Source organism: Dreissena polymorpha, chromosome 7, assembly GCF_020536995.1.
Source record: "Dreissena polymorpha isolate Duluth1 chromosome 7, UMN_Dpol_1.0, whole genome shotgun sequence".
In the NCBI taxonomy this organism is placed as follows: domain Eukaryota; kingdom Metazoa; phylum Mollusca; class Bivalvia; order Myida; family Dreissenidae; genus Dreissena; species Dreissena polymorpha.
Genome location: NC_068361.1, coordinates 95,224,401 through 95,246,517, shown reverse-complemented (window position 1 = coordinate 95,246,517; position 22,117 = coordinate 95,224,401). Strand labels below are relative to the sequence as shown.

The 22,117-nt window shown below is 35.3% G+C and overlaps 1 protein-coding gene across 1 annotated transcript; it reads left to right on the top strand.

Moving 5' to 3' along the window:
• Positions 1–337: 337 nt before the first annotated feature.
• Positions 338–21,998, top strand: LOC127839105 (zinc phosphodiesterase ELAC protein 2 homolog). Its single transcript, XM_052367308.1, has 15 exons — positions 338–494; positions 879–1,036; positions 2,021–2,065; positions 3,936–4,006; positions 6,076–6,146; positions 9,235–9,298; positions 11,465–11,643; positions 12,294–12,352; positions 14,567–14,627; positions 15,014–15,068; positions 16,848–16,986; positions 17,754–17,978; positions 18,705–18,880; positions 20,874–20,981; positions 21,858–21,998. The coding sequence occupies exons 1-14, from the start codon at positions 411–413 to the stop codon at positions 20,978–20,980; spliced, it is 1,494 nt and encodes a 497-aa protein (XP_052223268.1). The 5' UTR covers positions 338–410; the 3' UTR covers position 20,981; positions 21,858–21,998.
• Positions 21,999–22,117: the final 119 nt, after the last annotated feature.

Here is a 22,117-nt window from a genome sequence, read left to right as displayed (position 1 = left end):
ATAAAAACTTTAAACAAACATCAATGTCACACTATTGATAAAGATTTGATATTTAATATATTGTATACATGCTTTTTAATAAAATAATTTTTTACTCAAATAGTCATGCTCCTTACTATAATGCATGGTCATTTACATGTACATGGTATCTACACGAACTGCTTCACTATTCTGGGACTACGATGTGAATCAGCCTTAATCAAATAAAAGCACGGACCCAAGGGATCACTCTGGATCAGCAGACGATTTATTTCATAAATCAATCTTACGGAGGAATCCGAGATAGCCGATGTATCACGATTGCCAAGGGATGTTTCATACAAATCTAGTTTAGCGTAACCTGTTCAAATTCCAAGGCCGGCTACTCTATGCAAGCTGCATGATGACAGAAGGTTGAAATAACAATCCTAATGCGACCAAGAATTATTACACGGTTGAAATCACACCTGCATCAGAGTTGTTTAACTTATTCTTATTCTTCGTATATAAAAATGGTATGTTTTCTAATCGATGGTATTTTCTGTATCTTTTCTTTAAAATGCTATATTGTCCGGAGGAAACGCGTATTTCGGATAGTTACCCTCGTGTTCGATATATTTGACGGTGTAACGCTTCTATTGATTAGTCCTTATAAACATGCAAAAAATGCACATTATTAATGTGATTATAATGTTATGTGACTTTCACTTGATATTGAATTAGTGGAGAAAAGGGACAAATCCTGTTGTGAAAATACGGAGCTCAGGCGGTGGATTGAACCCACGACCTCCAGAGTGTTAGTCAGACACCCTTACTGTGTCACTAAAGAGTTACCCCAACAGCAACAGTTGGAAGCGACCTGTTTTCTCTAATTGTATTTATTTATTTTGTATTCCAAGGATCGTAAAAAGAGCAAAACGAAGGTGGTTTCAAGATTGGAGGCCTCAAAGCGAGGCAAGAATGATATTCCTGCATCAGCCTCTATAACGCTGACTGTGCTGTCTGCTGCCCCAGAAGGCACTGGTTCCAGTGTTCTACTTAAGCTAGCTTGTGATAGGTATGCTGCCCATAAGGCCAAAGAAAAAAAGTTGAGTTTCTGGTTGAATTACAAAAAATCTGAATTTTTATGCTGCCACTTAATGAAGGAGCTTATATATTTTCCCTTGTAATTGGTATGCTGCAGATAGGGTCAACAAAAAAGTTATTGTTTCTGATCGAATTACCAACTATTATAATCTTTATGCTACCCCTTTATTTAGGATGTCGATGGTTTGTCATCCGTCTGCAACATTAAAATTAAAGTTGTGAACACTAGAGGTCACATGTATCTGCCCAATCAGTTAAAAATGGCCACCTGATCATCATGTTTGTTACTTAGCTGTCAAAGCAAGTTGCCATGGTGTAGTGGATAATTATGGTGTCCTCCTAGCAATCGGGAGGTCACATGTTTGATCCATACTGTCAGACCATTCTTTTGATCTTCCCCTTAAGACACCAAGTACTGTTTGTTTGCACCAGGAAAGGGACTCAATAGCGTTTTAATAAGCCATAGGCTTTCGATGCAATCAAGCTAAAATAAATAGGTTTAAACAAAGCAAGAAACAGATCTTTATACATGTACTCTTGTACTGTTAACATGTACCATCCGTGCGGATTTATAAAAATTAAAATGAGTATTTCATTTACTGGCTTTTGCATGTATGTTTGTTTGTATGTGCTTGAGAATTTTCAACATTTGATTACTGGCGGGAATTATTTCTGTACAACATAATTGGGTCGTGCTATGTGAAAAGGGGGTTTAATGCGTGTGCGTAAAGTGTCGGACCAGATTAGCCTGAGCAGTCTGCACAGGCTTATAATCATGGACAACACTTAACGCCTAAACTGGATTTTCTTTAAACGAAAAATACCATAAAAGCGGAAAGTGTCATCCCTGATTAGCCTGTGTGGACTGCACAGGCTAATCTGGGACGGCATTTTACGCACATTCATTAAACCCCCTTTTCACAGAGCACGGCCCAATTGTTTCTTGTTTTTTCAGGTATTTGTTTAATGCTCCAGAATCCGTGCAGTTATTCACAGAGAGGTGAGGATATGTAAGACTTGTTAGTTTTTAACTGTTATAAAATCATTAAATGCATATAACATTTTATTAGATTTGATATCTAGGTAGAATCATAGAATTGTGTAAGCTATGCTATGCACCCAAATGTCAGTGTCTTCATGAGGGGCTGGTTAACATATCCATGTCACTGTTTGTATTCAATTGAATCTTCACACTTATTTTAAGTCATTTTCAGATCACTGACCAAGTTCCATAATTCTCACATTCAACAAAGTAAAATTGTGCCCCTGACCAATCTCTGTGAACTCTGACCGGCAATATAGCATAATTATGCACCTTTAGGTACATGTATTTAAATATTTTAGTTAATTTTTGTGTGCAGGTACCTAATATCTCTATATGTAACTACAGATGTTGAAATTAAATAAAACATAATAGGTATGTGTTTGGGGTAATAAATAACATTTACTGGACATGGCCTATAACTTTGAACAGTTTTGTGGATAATTATGGAACTTTTTGTACATATTTAAGTCTGGTTGCATAAGGTTTGCATTTAAGATGGAATTAAAGTTTAACTCTGGCATGCCACAATTATGTATCTCTGTAACGTCTACACATATTAAATTAAAACTTCACACATGTCTTTTGTTACATAATGTGAGGTCACTCACCAAGGCTTATAAATCGGACCTTCAATTGTGCAGAATGATACCCTATGTTGAAATTCACCATAACATTTGCTTGAAACATCTCAATAGAAATGTCTACTGCAGGATAGTGAAATAAACTGAACATATGTGTTCAGGGTCTTTATTAACATTCACTGAAAAAGCCCTTATTAAGCATGATTGCTGGTATGCCCCCTTCTGTACATAGAAAAGTCAGGTGTGAGTGCAAGTTGAAACTCATTTTAAAATTTGCAACCATCAAGTTCATATCTCTGTAACTACTACAGATACATCATTGAATATAATTGAACCATCTAAGACTCTGTGGGATCATATGATGACCAAGGCATTGAACCCTAGGCTTTAATTTAGCAGAATTATGCCACCTATAGAACTTGTTGTACTGCTGTCTCTAGCTGACATGCAGATCTAGCAAGTGGTTGCATTATGGGCAAGTTGTGTTAAGGTCAGTTCACTGTTGCTAAAAAAGTTGACGGAGCTTAAATTAATTTGGAGGTATTTTGCTCATTTGTTATGCCCCCGAAGGAGGTCATATAGTGATCGGACTGTCCGTCCATCTTTCTGTCACACTTTGCATTTAGGTTTCACGTTTAGGTTTCGAAAAATGCTCCTAACTTCCATGTCCCTTCACATAGCAACTTGATATTTGGCATGCATGTGTATCTCATGGAGCTGCACATTTGAGGGGTGAAAGGTCTAGGTCATCCTTTAAGGTCCAAGGTAAAAAAAACATGTATCGAAGCGGCGCAATGGGGGGCATTGTGTTTCTGACAAACACATCTCTTGTTTGTGTAGGCTTGCAACAGGCTGATCTAGCAAGGGATTGCATTTGGGGCCAATTTGTTTAAGGTCACTGTTACTGAAATGAGTGTTTTGGCCTGATAAATTTATCTTCAACGGGTTATTGTGCTGTCATTTTGTTTGTAGGGCCATTACGTGCAGACTCTGCTTTCAAACTTAAAAATGTCAAAATCAAATGTTGATTTTACATATGGTTAATAATATTTTCTCCTCAACATAGTGTTATTTTGTCTGTTATTTTGGTGGTCTAAAACTGCAAACAATCAAGGACTCAACCTGAATCTGTTCCTAAAATCCCAAATCATTTTCAAGCTGTTGATCCCAGTTATATTCCTTTTAATGGGTTTGTTTTGTATTTGTGCATTGTGTCAAGTATTTTGAACTTTGCTTCATTTTAGTGTCAACATCAATATGGTGAACAATATTTTCTTCACGAGAAAAAGTCATGAAGCTCTGAGTGGACTAGGTGGTAAGTATAAGATTAATCGCCGTGGTGTAATGGATATGGTGTCTGCCTAACGACCGGGAGGTAACAGGTTTGATCCCCACTGTGGGAGCGTTCTTTAGATCTCCCTCAAAGACACCAAGTACTGGTTATAAGCTCAGAAAACGAACTCGTGAGTGTTTCAAATAAGTACTAAGTACCTTCAATGCAATCGAGCTAGAATAAATATGTTTAAACTTAACTAAGTATAGTGGTGAATAATAATTTGATCGACCAATCCTTCAACAAATAAAAGTTTGGGGCTGCTAAGTTCCTCAATATGCAAGCTTGTATTAAAGCGAGATTATACTATTTTTTATATTTGTTAAATTGTAATATATTGATAAAATATGTTACAAGAACACAAAATAGGCAAGAAAAATTATACATTGAAGATAAATATCATAGAATGCAGCAAAGACAAATTAACGCCCGAGCCGATTGTGACGAAGATATTTCGTATATATTGTCCTACAATAACTGATACATTCGTCTTTTTAGTTAGTGTTCGTGTGTTTTATGAATAGATGTCGTTGCATGAATTTAAAATTAACCATTAAACTAAATTAAGATTCACATCGTTCATGCATGATTTACATGCTGGCGAATTCGACTGTACAGACATTTTCTATTTCAGACATAATATCTGGCTTATTTCGCATTTTGCGACAGATGTTCTTCTTAACTCTTATTTAAATTTATATTGAAATATATGTTTAATAAGTTTTTTACACATTTTATATAAATTAATAAATATTTGACAAAATCGTATAATCTCGCTCTAACTGGCAATGTCAATAGAGTTTGTTTGTAATGAAGTCAGAATACTGCGTTAACAACTCTATACTGGGGTTTAGTAATAGAGACTTCTGAGTCTTTTTCAACTACATCTACCTTTAACTTGCCCTAAAATAAACCACAAACAATAAATTCTTTATGCATGGTCTTAAACCGACTTTTTGTCATCTTTATTTCAGTTGTCAGTATGATTTTCTTTAAAAAGTCTAAGTCAGTTTGTAATGTTGAAATGTAATTTAATTGTTACTTATTCTCACTGAAAATGCTACTTTTTTTTACATAGCACATTTTATAGTTTATGGTTATTTTATATAAAAAATACCATGTTTAATATAGCTGCGGTTCTATGTGGCTGCCAAGTAATCCATTATTCAGAAGAGATTTGCAGAATTACAATTAAGATTCAGTTTGTGTGCATGTATTCAGTGTTTTTTTTTCACCATTTTTGGCTGGGTCCCTTTGAATTGGGAAATATTGGGTTCTTTTGATTACATTAGGGAAATTAATGTTGTTGATTTTATGCTTACAAATACTTTGAAATTGATAATAAAAGTGACTCTGTCCCCCTTCAAGAAGAGGGGGTATATTGTTTTGCAGATGTAAGTCCGTCGGTTGGTCCGTCCACCAAATGGTTTTCGGATAATAACTCAAGAACGCTTAGGGTAGGATCATGAAACTTCATAGGTTCATTGATCATGACTGGTAGATGACCCCTATTGATTTTCAGGTCAAAGGTCAAGTTCACAGTGACTGGAAACAGTAAAATGGTTTCTGGATGATAACTCAAGAATGCTTAGGCCTAGGATCATGAAAGTTCATAGGTACATTGATCATGACTGGCAGATGACCCCTTTTGATTTTCAGGTCACTAGGTCAAAGGTCAAGGCCACACTGACCTGAAGTTATACAATGGTTTGTAACATATTCACACAATGGCTGACACTACAACGGACAGCCCATTTTGGGGGCATGCGTGTGTTACAAACAGCCCTAATTTAATTGTTTCAATATATTTTCTAAGGTTAAATTTATAGAGCTGGACTTGGAGATAATTGACATGTTTATACTTATTAAAAAGAAATATTTTTTTGAAACCTTCAATTGGGAATTTTTAGATCCCATTTGGGAAAAAATATATACTTTTTTCATTGGGAATGGGTCCCCCTACCCCCAAATTTGAACAACAAAAATCACTGGTATTATGTGACAAAATTTTCTGTTGTTGTTTATTTTTTACAAGGAATAATACATTTCAGGGTTTCTATTGTGTAATACTGAAAATTTTGAGCGGTCTGAAACAATAAAACTACATGGACCTCCTAATGTGGTGAGTATTAAAACCTGTAAGCGTTAAATTTAGAACAGATAAGTGCAGTTTTTACCTATGGGTGATGGGTTTGAGTCTGAACTGGAAATACTGCAGTTTAAGGCTAAAAGTTGCTATACACATGTGTGGTTACAAATATAAATAAGGTCAAAGTCTTGTTTGCAATATTAAGACTGTGATACTCATCACACATAACAAAAACATCAACTAATAGTATTATAATATTACGAATTATAATGCCCCAAACACCTCTTTACCTCAAGCTCTTCTACTAATAGGGATTTAAGAATGTTTTTGGGGAAATTGTAATGTTGTGCTAATTATGATAATGCTATTTTTGATTTTTACAAGTTAGTGAGTCATTAGATGGTGAAGTTTTTTCTTATTAATTTACAGTTATTGGTTTATCCCTAACTTGAACTATATTTATATATGTGAAGAATGTTGATTGTCATGCCTTTTCCTGGCTTATCTACGGATTCGTTAAACTGACCCATTCCCAAAGCAAATTGGTAACAAAATACAGTTTGAAAAAAAATCCAATTAAAAACAATATTTATTTTTTAAGAAATTTCTTTTGATTATTATATCTCAATTTTATTATGCCCCTTTTCGAAGAAGAGGGGGTATATTGTTTTGCACATGTCGGTCGGTCCGTCCGTAAGTCGATCGGTCTGTCAGTCCGTCCACCAGATGGTTTCCGTATGATAACTCAAGAACGCTTAGGCCTAGGATCATGAAACTTCATAGGTACATTGATCATGACTCGCAGATGACCCCTATAGATTTTCAGGTCACTAGGTCAAAGGTCAAGGTCACAGTGACTCAAAATAGTAAAATGGTTTCCAGATGATAAGTCAAGAATCCTTATGCCTAGGATTATGAAACTTCCTACATACATTGATCATGATTGGCAGATGACCCCTAATGATTTTCAGGTCACTAAGTCAAAGGTCAAGGTCACAGTGACTCGATATAGTAAAATGGTTTCCGGATGATAACTCAAGAACGCTTACGCCTAGGATCATGAAACTTCATAGGTACATTGATCATGACTGGCAGATGACCCCTATTGATTTTCAGGTCACTAGGTCAAAGGTCAAGGTCCAGTGATTTTTTTTGCTTTTTTCTTACAGCCTGTGCCTTTTGGATTGGGAAAGTTAGCGCGATAAACCATGAAATTGGGAAAAATAGCGCGATAAACCATGAAATTGGAAAACATTATAAATACGATTATAAGAACAGAATTAAAATTATTAAAGTATGTTTGACAGCATTTTTATATTATAAAGTACTAATTTAATGTGTTCTTACAATGAAGACAATGTTAAGTTAATATCCTTCCACATTCATATTGAACTTGCAATAATCTATATAGATTCTTAAATATACCATTTAATCATAACCTCTTTAACAGTAAGAATTTAATTCAGTATTCTTTTAAATTAAATATCATATGGTGAAAACATTAACACATATTAATAAAAAAAACGCTTTTGTGGTCTTGCTATGTTAATGATGTATTATATGGAGTTAAAATAATTTATTTCATTTCTTTACCTTTCAACCTCTTGCACTTCAATGCTATTTCAGTAAACTGTAAAGCGTGACAAACATAATAAAGCAGAATATGCATATGAATCTGATTTTACACAGATCCACTAACATATAAATCATATCATGTTTGTCTCTTTCCATTTTCGAACGATACTCATCTTAAATGCATTAACTTTGTGAGTAACGGTAGACTAACTCCAATTTCCCAACACTGATTTCCGTGATGCACATTCACTGTGAAGATTTGTAATAAATATTTGTTGTTTTTATCTCAAACGTTATATTTTGCGTTAATTGACACACGCATTAAATTATTCCGTAATAACCATATGATATCCGTTGTTAATTTTAATGTTATTTATCATTTTCGCCGCGCATCGCAAATTTCTCGTCTGCTTGCCGCCATCTTGGGCGTGTGTAAAAACAGGCGTTTACAATCGGGATACATCGACTATCGTCGGTATCCTCCGCAATATAATAGAGAGAGATGTGGATAGCAACGTAAAATCGTATTCGGCTAAATTCGCGAAAAATACGTAAGTCAGTTGTTGTTCGGCGACGATTCGGCAACTCGATCGGCACTCATTCGAAATTATTGCTAAATTACATTGTAATCTTATTGGCTTTATTGGGAAAATTTTGTCTTTTTTTGGGAAATTTTAATCAAATTTTTGGGAAAAAACGTCATTTTATGCAATTGGGAAGCAGCCGAATATCGGCTGTAATTTCTGGCAAAAAAATCACTGAGGTCACAGTGCAGGGCCCTCAATCTATCAAATCTGCCGCCGAATTTCGGCGGCAGTCCCCCACCTATAAAGTATACTTTTTTCCCCTTTTGGGGGGAAAAATTCCCCCTAAAAAAAAAAAAAAAAAATATTTTTTATTTTTTTTTTTAATAGAAAGATGTGTCTCATGATTATTATATCTCAATTCTATTTTAATTTAATCTTTTCAAACATACTAAATTATGAAAAATGCAATGAATATAGTGCAAACATGTACAAATGAAATAATGAGAGAGTAAGTAAAAAAAATCCCCCAAAAAGGGAAACGCTGCGAAAATTCCCCCTCCTAAGGGCTGCGGACCCCTTCCCCCAAAGTAGTGTGAGGGCCCTGCAGTGACTCGAAACAGTAAAATGGTTTCCTGATGATAACTCAAGGATAATTAGGCCTAGGATCATGAAAGTTCATAAGTACATTGATCATGACTGGCAGATGACCCCTATTGATGTTCAGGTCACTAGGTCAAAGGTCAAGGTCACAGTGACAAATAAAATATTCACACAATGGGTGCCACTACAACTGACAGCCCATATGGGGGGCATGCATGTTTTACAAACAGCCCTTGTATCAATTACATCTTGTTCTTATAATTTAAATGATAATAAAGAGTTAATGAATTTTATTTTCCCAAATTATTGGACTTTTTGGCGCGAAAAATGCCCAATCCCAACATTGCATTTTTTCTAAAATGGCCAGGGAAACGCCTGATAGTTGTAATGAATATAGCTGGATTGCTATATTCTTCTAGGAAAAGGTGCTGGACCTATTAAGTCACTTTTCAGAGGGACATGCTGATCCAAGGGCAAGAATTGGTACGTACAGTTATGGAAAATTAATTTGGATATTTTGGGTTAAATGTTAAGTCTCATGACAAACGATTATATTTTGTGCTAAAAAATCTGCCTTTAAGATCAATGGTGGAAAGAGTGAAATGTCAAAAATATATATGTCATCAGTTTTGAATCAATCTGAGGACAGGACTTACACTAGCTTGTTTTAAGAACCAAATATCAGTATGATCACAGTAACATTTTACTGTATATCCTTAAGGCACGAGTCGATTTTTGCAGCGAAACGCTGTAGCGTAATTTTTTTCTTCTCAGAACTGGGGCTTTTTTAAAGGTTACACCTACAACGTTGTTAAACGTGCATGTTTTTCACAATTTTAAATACTTAACGGATTTTCGCGTTTTTTAAAATACATTTTACGGTTCACAACAAAAATCGGGCCTAAAATACGTTTTTACCCGTCACAGTTGTTTATCGTCAAACAATTATCTGCTTAAATACGTTATAACTTGTTTTAGAAAGGGATGCCCCATAGCGGTTTCTATCGTATTTTTACGCTTTTATACAAATGAAAAATGAAGTGCATGAGAATACTAAGAAGAACTAAATGTATTTTTTATGAACTTTGTCGATAGCAAATAAACCTCTATAACGTATAAAAACGTATTTTTGAAAAAATCAATACAGATCAATAAACAATTTTACACATAATTCGTTGTATGAGTTGATCTTTTTTGCAAAAACGTTGTCATATAAACATTCGAAATGCAGAACTTTCCTAAGTTTATACCACAAACATGACAGAAAATCATTTTTTCAAAATACCACTCATTTGCTTTTTTAAGATATATTTTGAGCATTTAAATATTTATTGATTTTAACTCTCAATTATTAACCATAAATGGTCGAAAATATATTTGATAAGTTTATAGTCAACAGACAGTATATTGAACATTCGAACGTCCCAGTCTTATTATATTTTTTTGTCTTTGATTAAGTTTCAGTTCATTTACAAACATTAATACTTGTATTTTTTAAGAAAAAAAGTGTCAGGGTTCCTACGCTTAATAGGGGTCAGGTTTTGAAACAACAATATTTGTATGCGTTCTATAACGTTGTAGTCGTTCACTGTAAAAATCGCCCCGGTTTTGAGGAGAGAAAAAACGTTTACGTTCTAATATGGTACAGGTGCGCGAAGGATATGGATGTATTTAAATATATGTTTATGGTCTTCCATGGTCTCTTGATTACCTACGTTGTCTATGGTCAGGTAGAAACTTAGTGGTTGCATTTTATGGATGACATGCCACTTATCACCTTTCATTGCCCCAGGTATATATCGCGTAAGCGCTCTTGCAAATATTAGTTTTCTCACCTTACTGGGAAGATAATTCATGGTATTATCCCGAAAAAGACAAGTATGCTCTATAATAGTATTTATTATTTAAGCATATACTGCTTTTTATTTAATATAAGAAAATTACTTTCATCCTTTGTAACGCAGTGTTGATGTACTACATTTATCACAGTTTATTGACCATAGAGTTTTACAGAAGACCATGATATATTCGACTTTGAACTATTTGATGCCAAATTCTGGAGATTATTTGATATATTTTTAAACAGAAAGTAAACTACTAATTGAAATAAACAGTTATCTGGAGCACTACCTTTTAAATAAATATTTGATGTGTTTGTCTGTTTATGATTATAGTTCATGTTTTTTATGAAGTTCGCTTGCGGAACAAAATTTTTAGTATAGTTGTTTCACTAATGATTTTTTTCACAAACGTTTCATTACCAAGTGTATGTCTTACTTACTTAGATATTCCTTAAATGTGTCTTATCTAACATACTGTGTTTTATTTTCTTCCTTAAAAATCATTTATGTATGTTCTATTTGCACGACATTTATTGTGTCCCTCATAAAATACTCCATACACAAGAGTACAACATTCTCTTGTGTTAGAGAAGGATTTTAGGTCACTCAAAAAACAATAAACATTTTCACTTAATTACAGGGTTTTCATTTCTACTATAAACTCCTCGCTTGTCTTCTTGTGTTACAGAATGCTTGTCAAATCCAATCATTGATGTTAACAGTGGTGAATTTTTATTGACCAACCTAATGTCTGTTTTCATTTTTTTTTAAAAACACACATTAAGCACCTTCAAATGTTATACCTCAGAATGGCGTGGTTTGCCACACAAGTCATACGAAGATGCTCAAGTGACAGTGGAATATGTGCCTCTATATGACGAGCGTTATGATGGCAATATTGAGAACATGCATAGGAACAGAGCTGACATTGATGAGGAAAAGGAGATTGAGCAAGCTAAACATATGACAATGGCTTATATTGTCAAGGTATGACAATTTGCTTAGGAATTGTTATTTGATAAAAAGCTTGTACTTTCCCGGAAATTTTTAATGAATTACAGTTAAAACAATTGAGTTGATAATAAATTTTAAATAACTATGGCTGATTTGTTTCTGTTATTCATTTCTTTAATTTCATTATTGACAGTTGATACTTTAAACTAAACGATACTGCAATTTAATTAAATAAACAATTTTGGAATCATTGCTTATAAATGTATATTTGTGTGTACATGATGCAACTAGTATATAACTTTAAATTATTTTTCTACCAGGCCTTTTCCTGGCCATTTTCGAAAAACGCAAATAGGGGATTACACATTTTTTGCACAAAAGTCAACATATTTTGGAAAAACTACTTTAAAATAACTAAATAAGTATTGACATTATAAGACAAATATTGTGTACATTATAGTTACAATGAATTAACTATGTAAGATGTAATTGAAATAAAAGTGAGAAACAATAATTATAGGACACTTCTTTAAAAAAAAAAAATGGAGAATTTCTTTAAATGGGATTTTTGTACCATTTTGCTTTGGGAATGGGTCTGTAAAACACATGTTTAAAACACCTGTTTAGATACGCCAGGAAAAATCCTGTTCACACACTGCCAGTTTTATGTCTGGTTTTTTCAGTTCAAGGAGACTGCACCCAAGGTGGATAGACACAAACTGGAGGCACTCAAAATCCAAAGGTGAGTTCACAACATTTTAATATGTAAAACTCACATAAGATATTGTGATGGGTTTCAAAACTTGTACTAACTGAACTAAAAAAAAAGTAATCTTAATTAAATATATGTGGTTGATAATTTGAGAACATTTATTCTTTTGTGCAAAATATGTCATTTTTATGCCCCCAAAGGTGGGCATATAGTGATCGCACTGTCCGTCTGTCTGTCTGTCCTTCTGTCACACTTTTGCGTTTAGGTTTTGAAAAATTCATAACTTATATGTCCCTTGAGATATAACCTTCATATTTGGTGTGCATGTGTATATGGACAAGGCCTTTCCATACGCACAAACATTTTGACCCCTGTGACCTTGACCTTGAACTTAGGGTCCGCGTTTTGGTTTTGAAATCTGTGTTTAGGTTAGAAAAATTTTCATAACTTCTATCAAAGCTTTTATAGGGGGCATATGTCGTCCTATGGTGACAGCTCTTGTTGTTTCAAATTTGAACACTGAGTACCCTAAAAGCAATTCTTCGAAGTCCAACCATGATGTTCTGTAATATGTCTTTCCTCAATTTAAAATGACTTAATACCAGTGCATGTCAAATCATTTTCAATTGTGCATGTGTCAATTTCTGTATAACATGGTTTATCACACAGTTTTGTCCTTTGTTGTCTACATGGCTGATTAATGTCCTTAAAATGCTTCTACATATAATAAAGAGGCATACACGCGCATATGGACCTGTCACTTTTTATGCCCCCCTTCGAAGAAGAGGGGGTATATTGTTTTGCTCATGTCGGTCCGTACGTCTGTCCGTCCATCAGATGGTTTCCTGATGATAACTCAAGAACGCTTAGGCCTAGGATCATGAAACTTCATAGGTACATTGATCATGACTCGCAGATGACCCCTATTGATTTTGAGGTCACTAGGTCAAAGGTCAAGGTCACGGTGACCCGAAATAGTAAAATGGTTTCCGGATGATAACTCAAGAACGCTTATGCCTTGGATCATGAAACTTCACAGGTACATTCATCATGACTCACAGATGACCCCTATTGATTTTCAGGTCACTAGGTCAAAGGTCAAGGTGACCCAAAATAGTAAATTGGTTTCCATATGATAACTCAAGAACGCCTATGCCTAGGATCATGAAACTTCATAGGTACATTGATCATGACTCGCAGATTACACCTATTGATTTTCAGGTCAAAGGTCAAGGTCAAGGTGATCTGAAAAAGTAAAATGGTTTCCGGAGGATAACTTAAGAACGCTTATGCCTAGGATCATGAAACTTCATAGGTACATTGATCATGACTCGCAGATGACCCCTATTGATTTATAGATCACTAGGTCAAAGGTCAAGGTCAAGGTGACCCGAAATAGTAAAATGGTTTCCGGATGATAACTCAAGTACGCTTATGCCTAGGATCATGAAACTTCATAGGTACATTGATCATGACTCGCAGATGACCCCGATTGATTTTCAGGTCACTAGGTCAAAGATCTAGGTCATGTTGACCCGAAATAGTAAAATGGTTTCCGGGTGATTACTCAAGAACACTTAAGCCTAGGATCACGAAACTTCATAGGTACATTGATCATGACTCACAGATGACCCCTAATGATTTTCAGGTCAAAGGTCAAGGTTATGGTGACTCAACTTAGAAAAATGGTTTCCGGATCATATCTCAAGAATGCTTACGCCTAGGAACATGAAACTTTCTAGGTACATTGATCATAACTCGCAGATGACCCCTATTGACTTTTAGGTCACTAGGTCAAAGGTCAAGGTCACGGTGACTTGACACAGTAAAATGGTTTCCGGATGATAACACAAGAAAGCTTACGTCTAGGATCATGAAACTTCATAGGTTCATTGATCATGACTCGCAGATGACCCCTATTGATTTTCAGGTAACTAGGTCAAAGGTCAAAGTCACAGTGCCAAAAATCGTATTCACACAAAGGCTGCCCCTACAACTGACAGCCCATATGGGGGGCATGCATGTTTTACAAACAGCCCTTGTTTCAGTAAATAGTCTTCACTAGCTAAAATTTGAAAAATGATTTAACAATATATATAATATTAAATACCGCCTCCCACTGTATTTCATAATAGCCGTGCATATTGGCTGCAGTTCATATGCAATTTGTAGGTAGCTGTCAGGATGGTCAATACATATTTTATTGTTATTTGTTAACCACTTTATTTATTGTTTGTCTTTCAGTGGACCCTGGGTAGGGGAGCTAGTTAAGGGCAGGACAGTCACACTGCCAGATGGTAGACAGGTTTGTCAATAGCCTTTGTACTTAAAGTCATAAATAGCTTAATACATGTAAATCTTCATTAAATTCAACATGCCATGAGACCAATATAAGAAGGAACTGTTAAGTTATGAAGCGTTAAATCTTCTTAAGTCTTACTTTATCTCAGTAGTAGTCTTCATAACCAATCTATTACAAGGTCGAAGATTAAACTATTTTTTTGATCGACCAAAAGCTGTGCATATGAAAAAGCCCAGTTGCTAGAATAAATTATTTCAAATTTGCTTTTTTAATGGCTCAAATTTTCAGTCATTGAACATTCATGAAAAAAGTGTTTTCAAGTTTGCTTTCAAACTTAAGCAGGCATAACTGTTTTAACTTTACACACGTCATTTGCTTGTGTTGTTTAGCTGGAGCCTAAAGATATTATTCAAGAAGAGGGTCCGGTTTTGGGACCACTGATAGGTAAGCAAGGATGCTTTGCAGTGCATGTTTGACACTTTCCCACTCAGAAGCAAAGTGAAAATGGCTATGTGCAAACAGCAAAAAAACAGAACAGTCTGCGTGTAACTCGCCATCTGTTCAGGTTTTATGCTGTTTGCTGCTCATCAGTATCTAAGGGTTGGAATACAGCCATTAAAACTTGAATCTAGTAAGAAAGGTATTTAATCAAATTTAAATTTCTATGGGACTACACATGCGTCGAATTACGTATCTAGGTGGTACAGGGTTAATTTAACATAGTAAGCCTTTTTTTATTTTTAACCAGGTTTTTTAACCAGGTTTTTTAACCAGGTTTTCCGAAGGAAAAAACTGGTTATTAGATTGGCGAATGCGGGCGGGCTGGCTGGCTGGCTGGCTGGCTGGCTGGCTGGCTGGCTGGCTGGCTGGCTGGCGGGCGGGCGGAACAAGCTTGTCCGGGCCATAACTTTGTCGTTCATTGTGAGATTTTAAAATCATTTGGCACATTTGTTAACCATCATTAGACGGTGTGTCGCGCGAAAAAATTACGTCAAAATCTCCAAGGTCAAGGTCACACTTTGAGTTCAAAGATAAAAAATAGCCATAAATGAGCTTGTCTGGGCTAAAACTATGTCATTCATTATGAGATTTTAAAATCATTTGGCACATTTGTTCACCATCATGGGACGGTGTGTCGCACGAAAGAATCACGTCAATATCTCCAATGTCAAGGTCGCCACGACTAAAAATAGATTTATTTTAAAACAAACTTACAAAGGGGGTTAATTTTGTTTGGTCATTTCAAAAGTTCAGTTTGAGTTGTCTCCCTTTATCAGATTTTTTTTTCACAATGAAAACCTGGTTTTGTGACAATTTTGTCCCTTGTTATTTTTATTAAAAAGTATAATTGTGTCACTTGAAATTAATCCACAATGGTGATTGTGAAATTGGTTTGCTGTTTTTACTTACTTTTCTGAATATCTATAATCTGCATTTTCATATATTTGGATATATGGTATGTTGAAACATTTGCATTATCTATCAAAGTAACATGTGGTTTCCAGACAGTTATAATACATCTGTATTTACCTGTAACTGGTTCATGCATAATGACAGTAAATTGGACAGCCTATCAATTATGAGAATCTAAAATGATGTCATATTTTGATGTAGTCATGTTATGAGAAAAGGTTATGCAAAATCGGTCAGTGAAATCCTTTTGAAAGAATCAAAGCAAAATGCTTGTAAAAGCTACGCAAACAAAACAAAACAAAAAGTCAAATTTATATTAAATATATGTTTTTATGCGCCCTGATCGAATGATCGGGGGCATATTGTTTTTGGCCTGTCATTCTGTCCCAAAACTTTAACCTTGGTTGCGATATTTATTTTAATATTGTACATAGCAAATTGATATTTGGCATGCATGTGTATCTCATGGAGCTGCACATTTTGAGTGATAGAAAGGTCAAGGTGACTGGTCATCCTGCAAGGTAAAAGGTAAAAAAAATTAAAGCGGCACATTAGGGGGCATTGTGTTTCTGACAAACACATCTCTTGTTTATTTACTTGTTATCATAAATATATATTAACTTATTGTCTATGAGCACTTCATGTATTGAAATAAGATTAGTACTCCATATACCGGTAACTGAAGCAAATCATGGGTTTGGTGTCAAACAGTACAAACATTACATTCCTTCAGGAGATCTATACAAAGTTTCAGTATGCTCAAACTTTCAATTATCCTGTATGTAAACACACAAATAATTTCCTTTTCAGTGTTAGAAGTGCCTTGTGAGGCCTACCTGACTTCCCTGTTGACCTCCCCCCTTCACAACCTTCCTTCACCTGATATCATCGTGCACATCACCCCACAGAGCATCATAGACGACCCCAGATACCAGAGCTTCATGAAACGGTAATTGGGGATGTGTATCAAATGTTTGTATGTTTATAATGTAATTTTGAACTATACTGTTTTGTTGAATTATATGCTATTGTTTAACTTATTAGCTATTATTTACCATATGTTGTTGATTTGTACAGTAAAAATTGCATCCCGAGGCCCATGTCCGTTGAATTATATGGTATTGTTTAACTTAACTATTATTTACCATAGGTAGTTGATGTGTACAGTAATAATTGCATCCAGAGGCCCATGGCTGTTGAATTATATCATATTTTTATGCCCCCGGAGCGAATGATCGGGGGTATATTGTTTTTGGCCTGTCTGTCTGTCATTCTGTCTTTCTGTCCCAAAACTTTAACCTTGGTTAAAGTCAAGGTTAAAGTTTTGCAATAACTTTTGCAGTATTAAAGACAGCATAGTGATATTTGGCATGCATGTGTATCTCATGGAGCTGCGCATTTTAAGTGGTGAAAAGTCAAGGTCATCCTTCAAGGTCAATGGTAAAATATATGGCTTCAAAGCGGCGCAACAGGGGGCATTGTGTTTCTGACAAACACATCTCTTGTTTAACTTAACTATTATTTACCATAGGTTGTTGATGTGTACAGTAAATACTGCATCCCGAGGTCCATGGCCGTTGAATTATATGGTGTTGTTTAACTTAACTATTATTTACCATAGGTAGTTGAGGTATTGCATCCCGAGACCCATGGCTATATTAAAATGATAAGAAAACTTTAAAAAAATGTACACTTACCAGGTCATTTATTATAAAGCTACGACTGTCGTCACCTGATTCTCAATGAAGCGGCCGAAATGAGCTACCTTCCCGAACTCCACAACGCATGTGGCATACGTAACCACATTCATGGAGATATATTCCCCCTACCTCGTGGGTACTCGTTCACGAGACCGTCTATAGCAGAGGACACCAACACTGTATATGGTTGCTACCATTTGAATTACATGATGAGGCCGTATAGTTCGAAGGGATTTCATTGGTATGTGCAATATATGATCGCACGTTTTTTTCAATGGGCACTCTACTTTGAAATTCTCATTTAACCAGGGGATAAGAGTATAATGGAGACTAATTCACCTTTATTTTTGATGAAGGATTCAAAGTAAATTGATTCAATGCTACAGCTATGTGAAATCATTAAACACTGAAATGCAGACTATCGTTTTTCAACTCGAATCTTGATTGAAGTGGATTTTAAGGTGTATAATCTTTTTGCTTTATTAAAATCAAAGGCCCATACATTATTAAATCTAATGACAGTTATTTTTGTTTTGTTTATTGTAGTTCCATTTAATGGCAGTTTCCCTCAGACAAAAAATCTTAAATTTTCCCCAAATAGTGTCTTCTCTTTTGAAAGTTAATGAATACACAAAAAATGTCCGATATGATCATAAAAGAAGTGAAGAGAATAAAATATAAATAGATCAATCTTAAAATGTTTGAAGACTTAACATTATTCAAAACTGAATGATTCTGGCTTTAACAATTTTGATACTTTTCACAACTAATTTACCAAATTTTTGTGCTTAACATGAAACTTTTCAAACAAAAAATCACTGAATAAATTCATGCCACCCATTCATATGCAGTGACTGGATTCCACAGTTTGATGCTCACAAAATAAATTCATGCCACCCATTCCAATGCATTGACCAAATTTCACAGACGCTCACAAAATTAATTCATGCCACCTATTCCAATGCAGTGACCAGATTCCACAGTTCCATGCAGGCAAGGCAATGGAGGTGGCGAAAGAGAAGATTATGGAAGACGTCCGAAAGCTGAACAGGTCTGGCGGCAGCAGTAAAGAGGAACACAGCAAGGAATGGGTGGACAAAGCGATGGAAAGGTTTAAGCTTAAGCTGAAGAATGGTGATGCAGGTATGTGTGCAAGGTATTTTAGCGCATCATTAACCCTTTGTATGGTGGGAAAGTTGTCGTCTGCAAAAATGTCACCTGCTGAATTTCTATAATTAGCATTTTCTTTGATTTTTTTTCAAAGAATACTATCAGAATAGCAAACAGTTTGAATCTTGATGAGACATCACGTTCTGTGGCGTCTCATCTGGATCCAAACTGCTTGCAAAGGCCTTCAAAATTCGGTTCCAGCACTGGAAGAGTTAAATAAAATCAAATTTAAACTCTTTACTTGTGTCGTAAGGTCAGAACTCTCTACAACTTACAAGAAATCGTTAAATATGAAGTCTTTGTGTTGTAATAATAATACTTTTCTTGTGTGCTAAGCCTCAGAAGAAACTTTGCTGTATACCAACCTGACTTAGTGTTCCCTTTAGAATTATTGTTGGCAGATCATGATGATGTTACAATGATGTTCAAGTTACAAAGTTAAGCTTTAACTTACAATATTTAACCAGGTTTTCCGAAGGAAAAAACTGGTTATTAGATTGGCGAATGCGGGCGGGCTGGCTGGCTGGCTGGCTGGCGGGCTGGCTGGCTGGCTGGCGGGCTGGCGGAACAAGCTTGTCCGGGCCATAACTATGGCGTTCATTGTCATCTTTTAAAATCATTTGGCACATTTGTTCACCATCATTGGACGGTGTGTCGCGCGAAATAATTACGTCGATATCTCCAAGGTCAAGGTCACACTTTGAGTTCAAAGGTCAAAAATGGCCATAAATGAGCTTGTCCTGGCCATAACTATGTCATTCATTGTGAGATTTTAAAATCATTTGGCACATTTGTTCACCATCATGGTACGGTGTGTCGCACGAAAGAATCACGTCAATTTCTCCAATGTCAAGGTCGCCACGACTAAAAATATCTTTTTTTTTGTAAACAAACTTACAAAGGGGGTTAATTTTGTTTGTTCATTTCAAAAGTTCATTTTGAGTTTTATCCCTTTATCAGATTTTTTTTTCACAATGAAAACCTGGTTTTGTGACAATTTTGTCCCTTGTTTAATTTTAGAATATTCAAACCTCTCAATCTTATTCTTCATATGGATCATTTTTTTAACGAATCTTTTAGTAACGTGTCTGCAATTCTGCATGATACCATGTACAGGAGGAAACACAATTTTAGCAATTATTTTTTAACTCTTTACCACATAGATACGTATTTTGATGCAATTGTAGGCCCTTAGAAAGTTAAATTTAATTAAGACCTTTCTTTCTATGTTCAAGTTTTTAAGGCTTCATTGCTAAACAATAGATACCGATGAGCAGTAAATAGTATAAACCTGAACAGACTGCGAGTTACTTCAGGTTTTTTTTCCCACTTTTTGGGGAGATAGCCCATGGCTTTGGAATTGGGAATTTTATCAGCATTTTCATGAAATTGGGAAAATAAATTCATTAGCCTTTTTTTCCACACGAAAAGTCCACTGATTAGGGAAATACTAAATTTGATTTAACTCTTTATAATCATTCAACTTAAAAGAAAAAATCATATAAAACTTTGTTAGATGTAATTGAATTAAAATTGAGATAAAAAACACATAAGACTTCTTTCTAAAAAAAAAAAAAAAATTTTTTTTTTTTTTTTGGCAATTGGGAATTTTTAGCAACATTTTGGGGAAAAGTATACTTTTTGGGATTGGGAACATAGCCAAATTTCGGCTATAAAATCGGGCAAAAAAACCCTGTACTTGCAGGCTGTTCTGGTGTTATGCTGTTTGCACATAGCCATTTTCACCTTATGAGTGGGAGAGGGTTAATTGTATTCTTGGAAAAAATGTTATTTATCTAATTAGCATAACAAACATATTAGTATATTATTTGGAAAATATTGATAAGCCAAAAGGCTTTAAATTTTTAGTCGCTTGTGAATGACAATTTGTTTATGCCAATTTCTTTGTAGATGAAAGGTTTACAATAAGAATGAATATACACATTAATATTTTCCATCCCTACAGCGCCTATATTTGATAAAGACTATCCAGAGATAACATTTATTGGCACGGGCCGGGGTCTGCGAAACCGTCACAAAAAAGAGGGGCATCAGGAATCCTTGTTACTTTAAGGTACCCTATGATCATAAGCAGCCATGGGCTGACTGCTATTGAAACTGTTGATAAAACTATAATTGAGTCGTCTTCTGAGAAAACTGGACATAATGCATGTGCGTAAAGTGTTGTCCCAGATTAGCCTGCGCAGTCCGCACAGGCTAACAGGGACGACACTTAACGCTTTTATGGTATTTTTAGTTTAAAGGAAGTCCCTCCTTACCGAAAATCAAGTTTAGGTGGAAAGTGTCCTGATTAGACTGTGTGGACTGCACAGGCTAATCTGGGATGGCACTTTACGCACAAGCATTATGCCCAGTTTTCTCAGAACGCGACTCAATTTGTCTCCTATATAGATGATAATTCACTTTTGAATGTATGTTCGATTGTTTAAACAATGCATAAAGTGTTTGAGTGCATTAATATTCTTAATAGAATAGAATCCTCATCCAATGGGTTCACACCATGTGCTCCAAGGTGCAAGATTATGAAATATTCATAAAACCTACTCATGTTTAACGCATTAAGGCCTAGTGGACTCTCCCATCCTTCTAAATTGGATCAATTTATTTCCAAAATTAGGGATGTCTAGTATATTTATTTCTATATTTAAAATATTTTTTATTGAAATTCCTTTAAGCAAACAGCGCAGAACCTAGTGAGATGCCGCATCATGTGGCGTCTCATCTGGGTCTACGCTGTTTTCCAAATCCTTTTTTCTAGACGCTAGGCATAAATGGGTTAATGTTATAAATGTTCTGTAATTACCTGACTTCAGTAAGTCTATTCCATTTCATTGTCATCCTTTTGTAAGCAGTCTCTGGCCAGAATTCAGAGTTGTGTGATTTTCCACGACTATAGTCTATAATAAACACCACCTTTTGATGTTTTCAGACAGAATGAGTACATGTTGTTAGACTGTGGTGAGGGCACTCTCCATCAGATGATAACCATGTACGGAAGGGAGAGAACCAATCTGATTCTTGCGCAAACCAAAGCTATCTTTGTGTCACATCTGCACTTCGACCACCATGGGGTAAGGCTATAATGTTCTTGGTTAGGGTTGGCCGACATTGTTGAAAAGATATGCAAAGATTAGTCTTGTGATGTGGTAACTTATTCTCTTTTAATACAGATTTCGTGCCTTTTGACCC

Coding starts and splice junctions, on each gene's coding strand:
- LOC127839105 (XM_052367308.1), top strand. CDS start 411: ATGCGACCAAGAATTATTACACGGTTGAAATCACACCTGCATCAGAGT. Junction 1,037..2,020: donor CTTAAGCTAGCTTGTGATAG/GTATGCTGCCCA, acceptor TTGTTTTTTCAG/GTATTTGTTTAATGCTCCAG. Junction 14,628..15,013: donor CACTGCCAGATGGTAGACAG/GTTTGTCAATAG, acceptor TGTGTTGTTTAG/CTGGAGCCTAAAGATATTAT.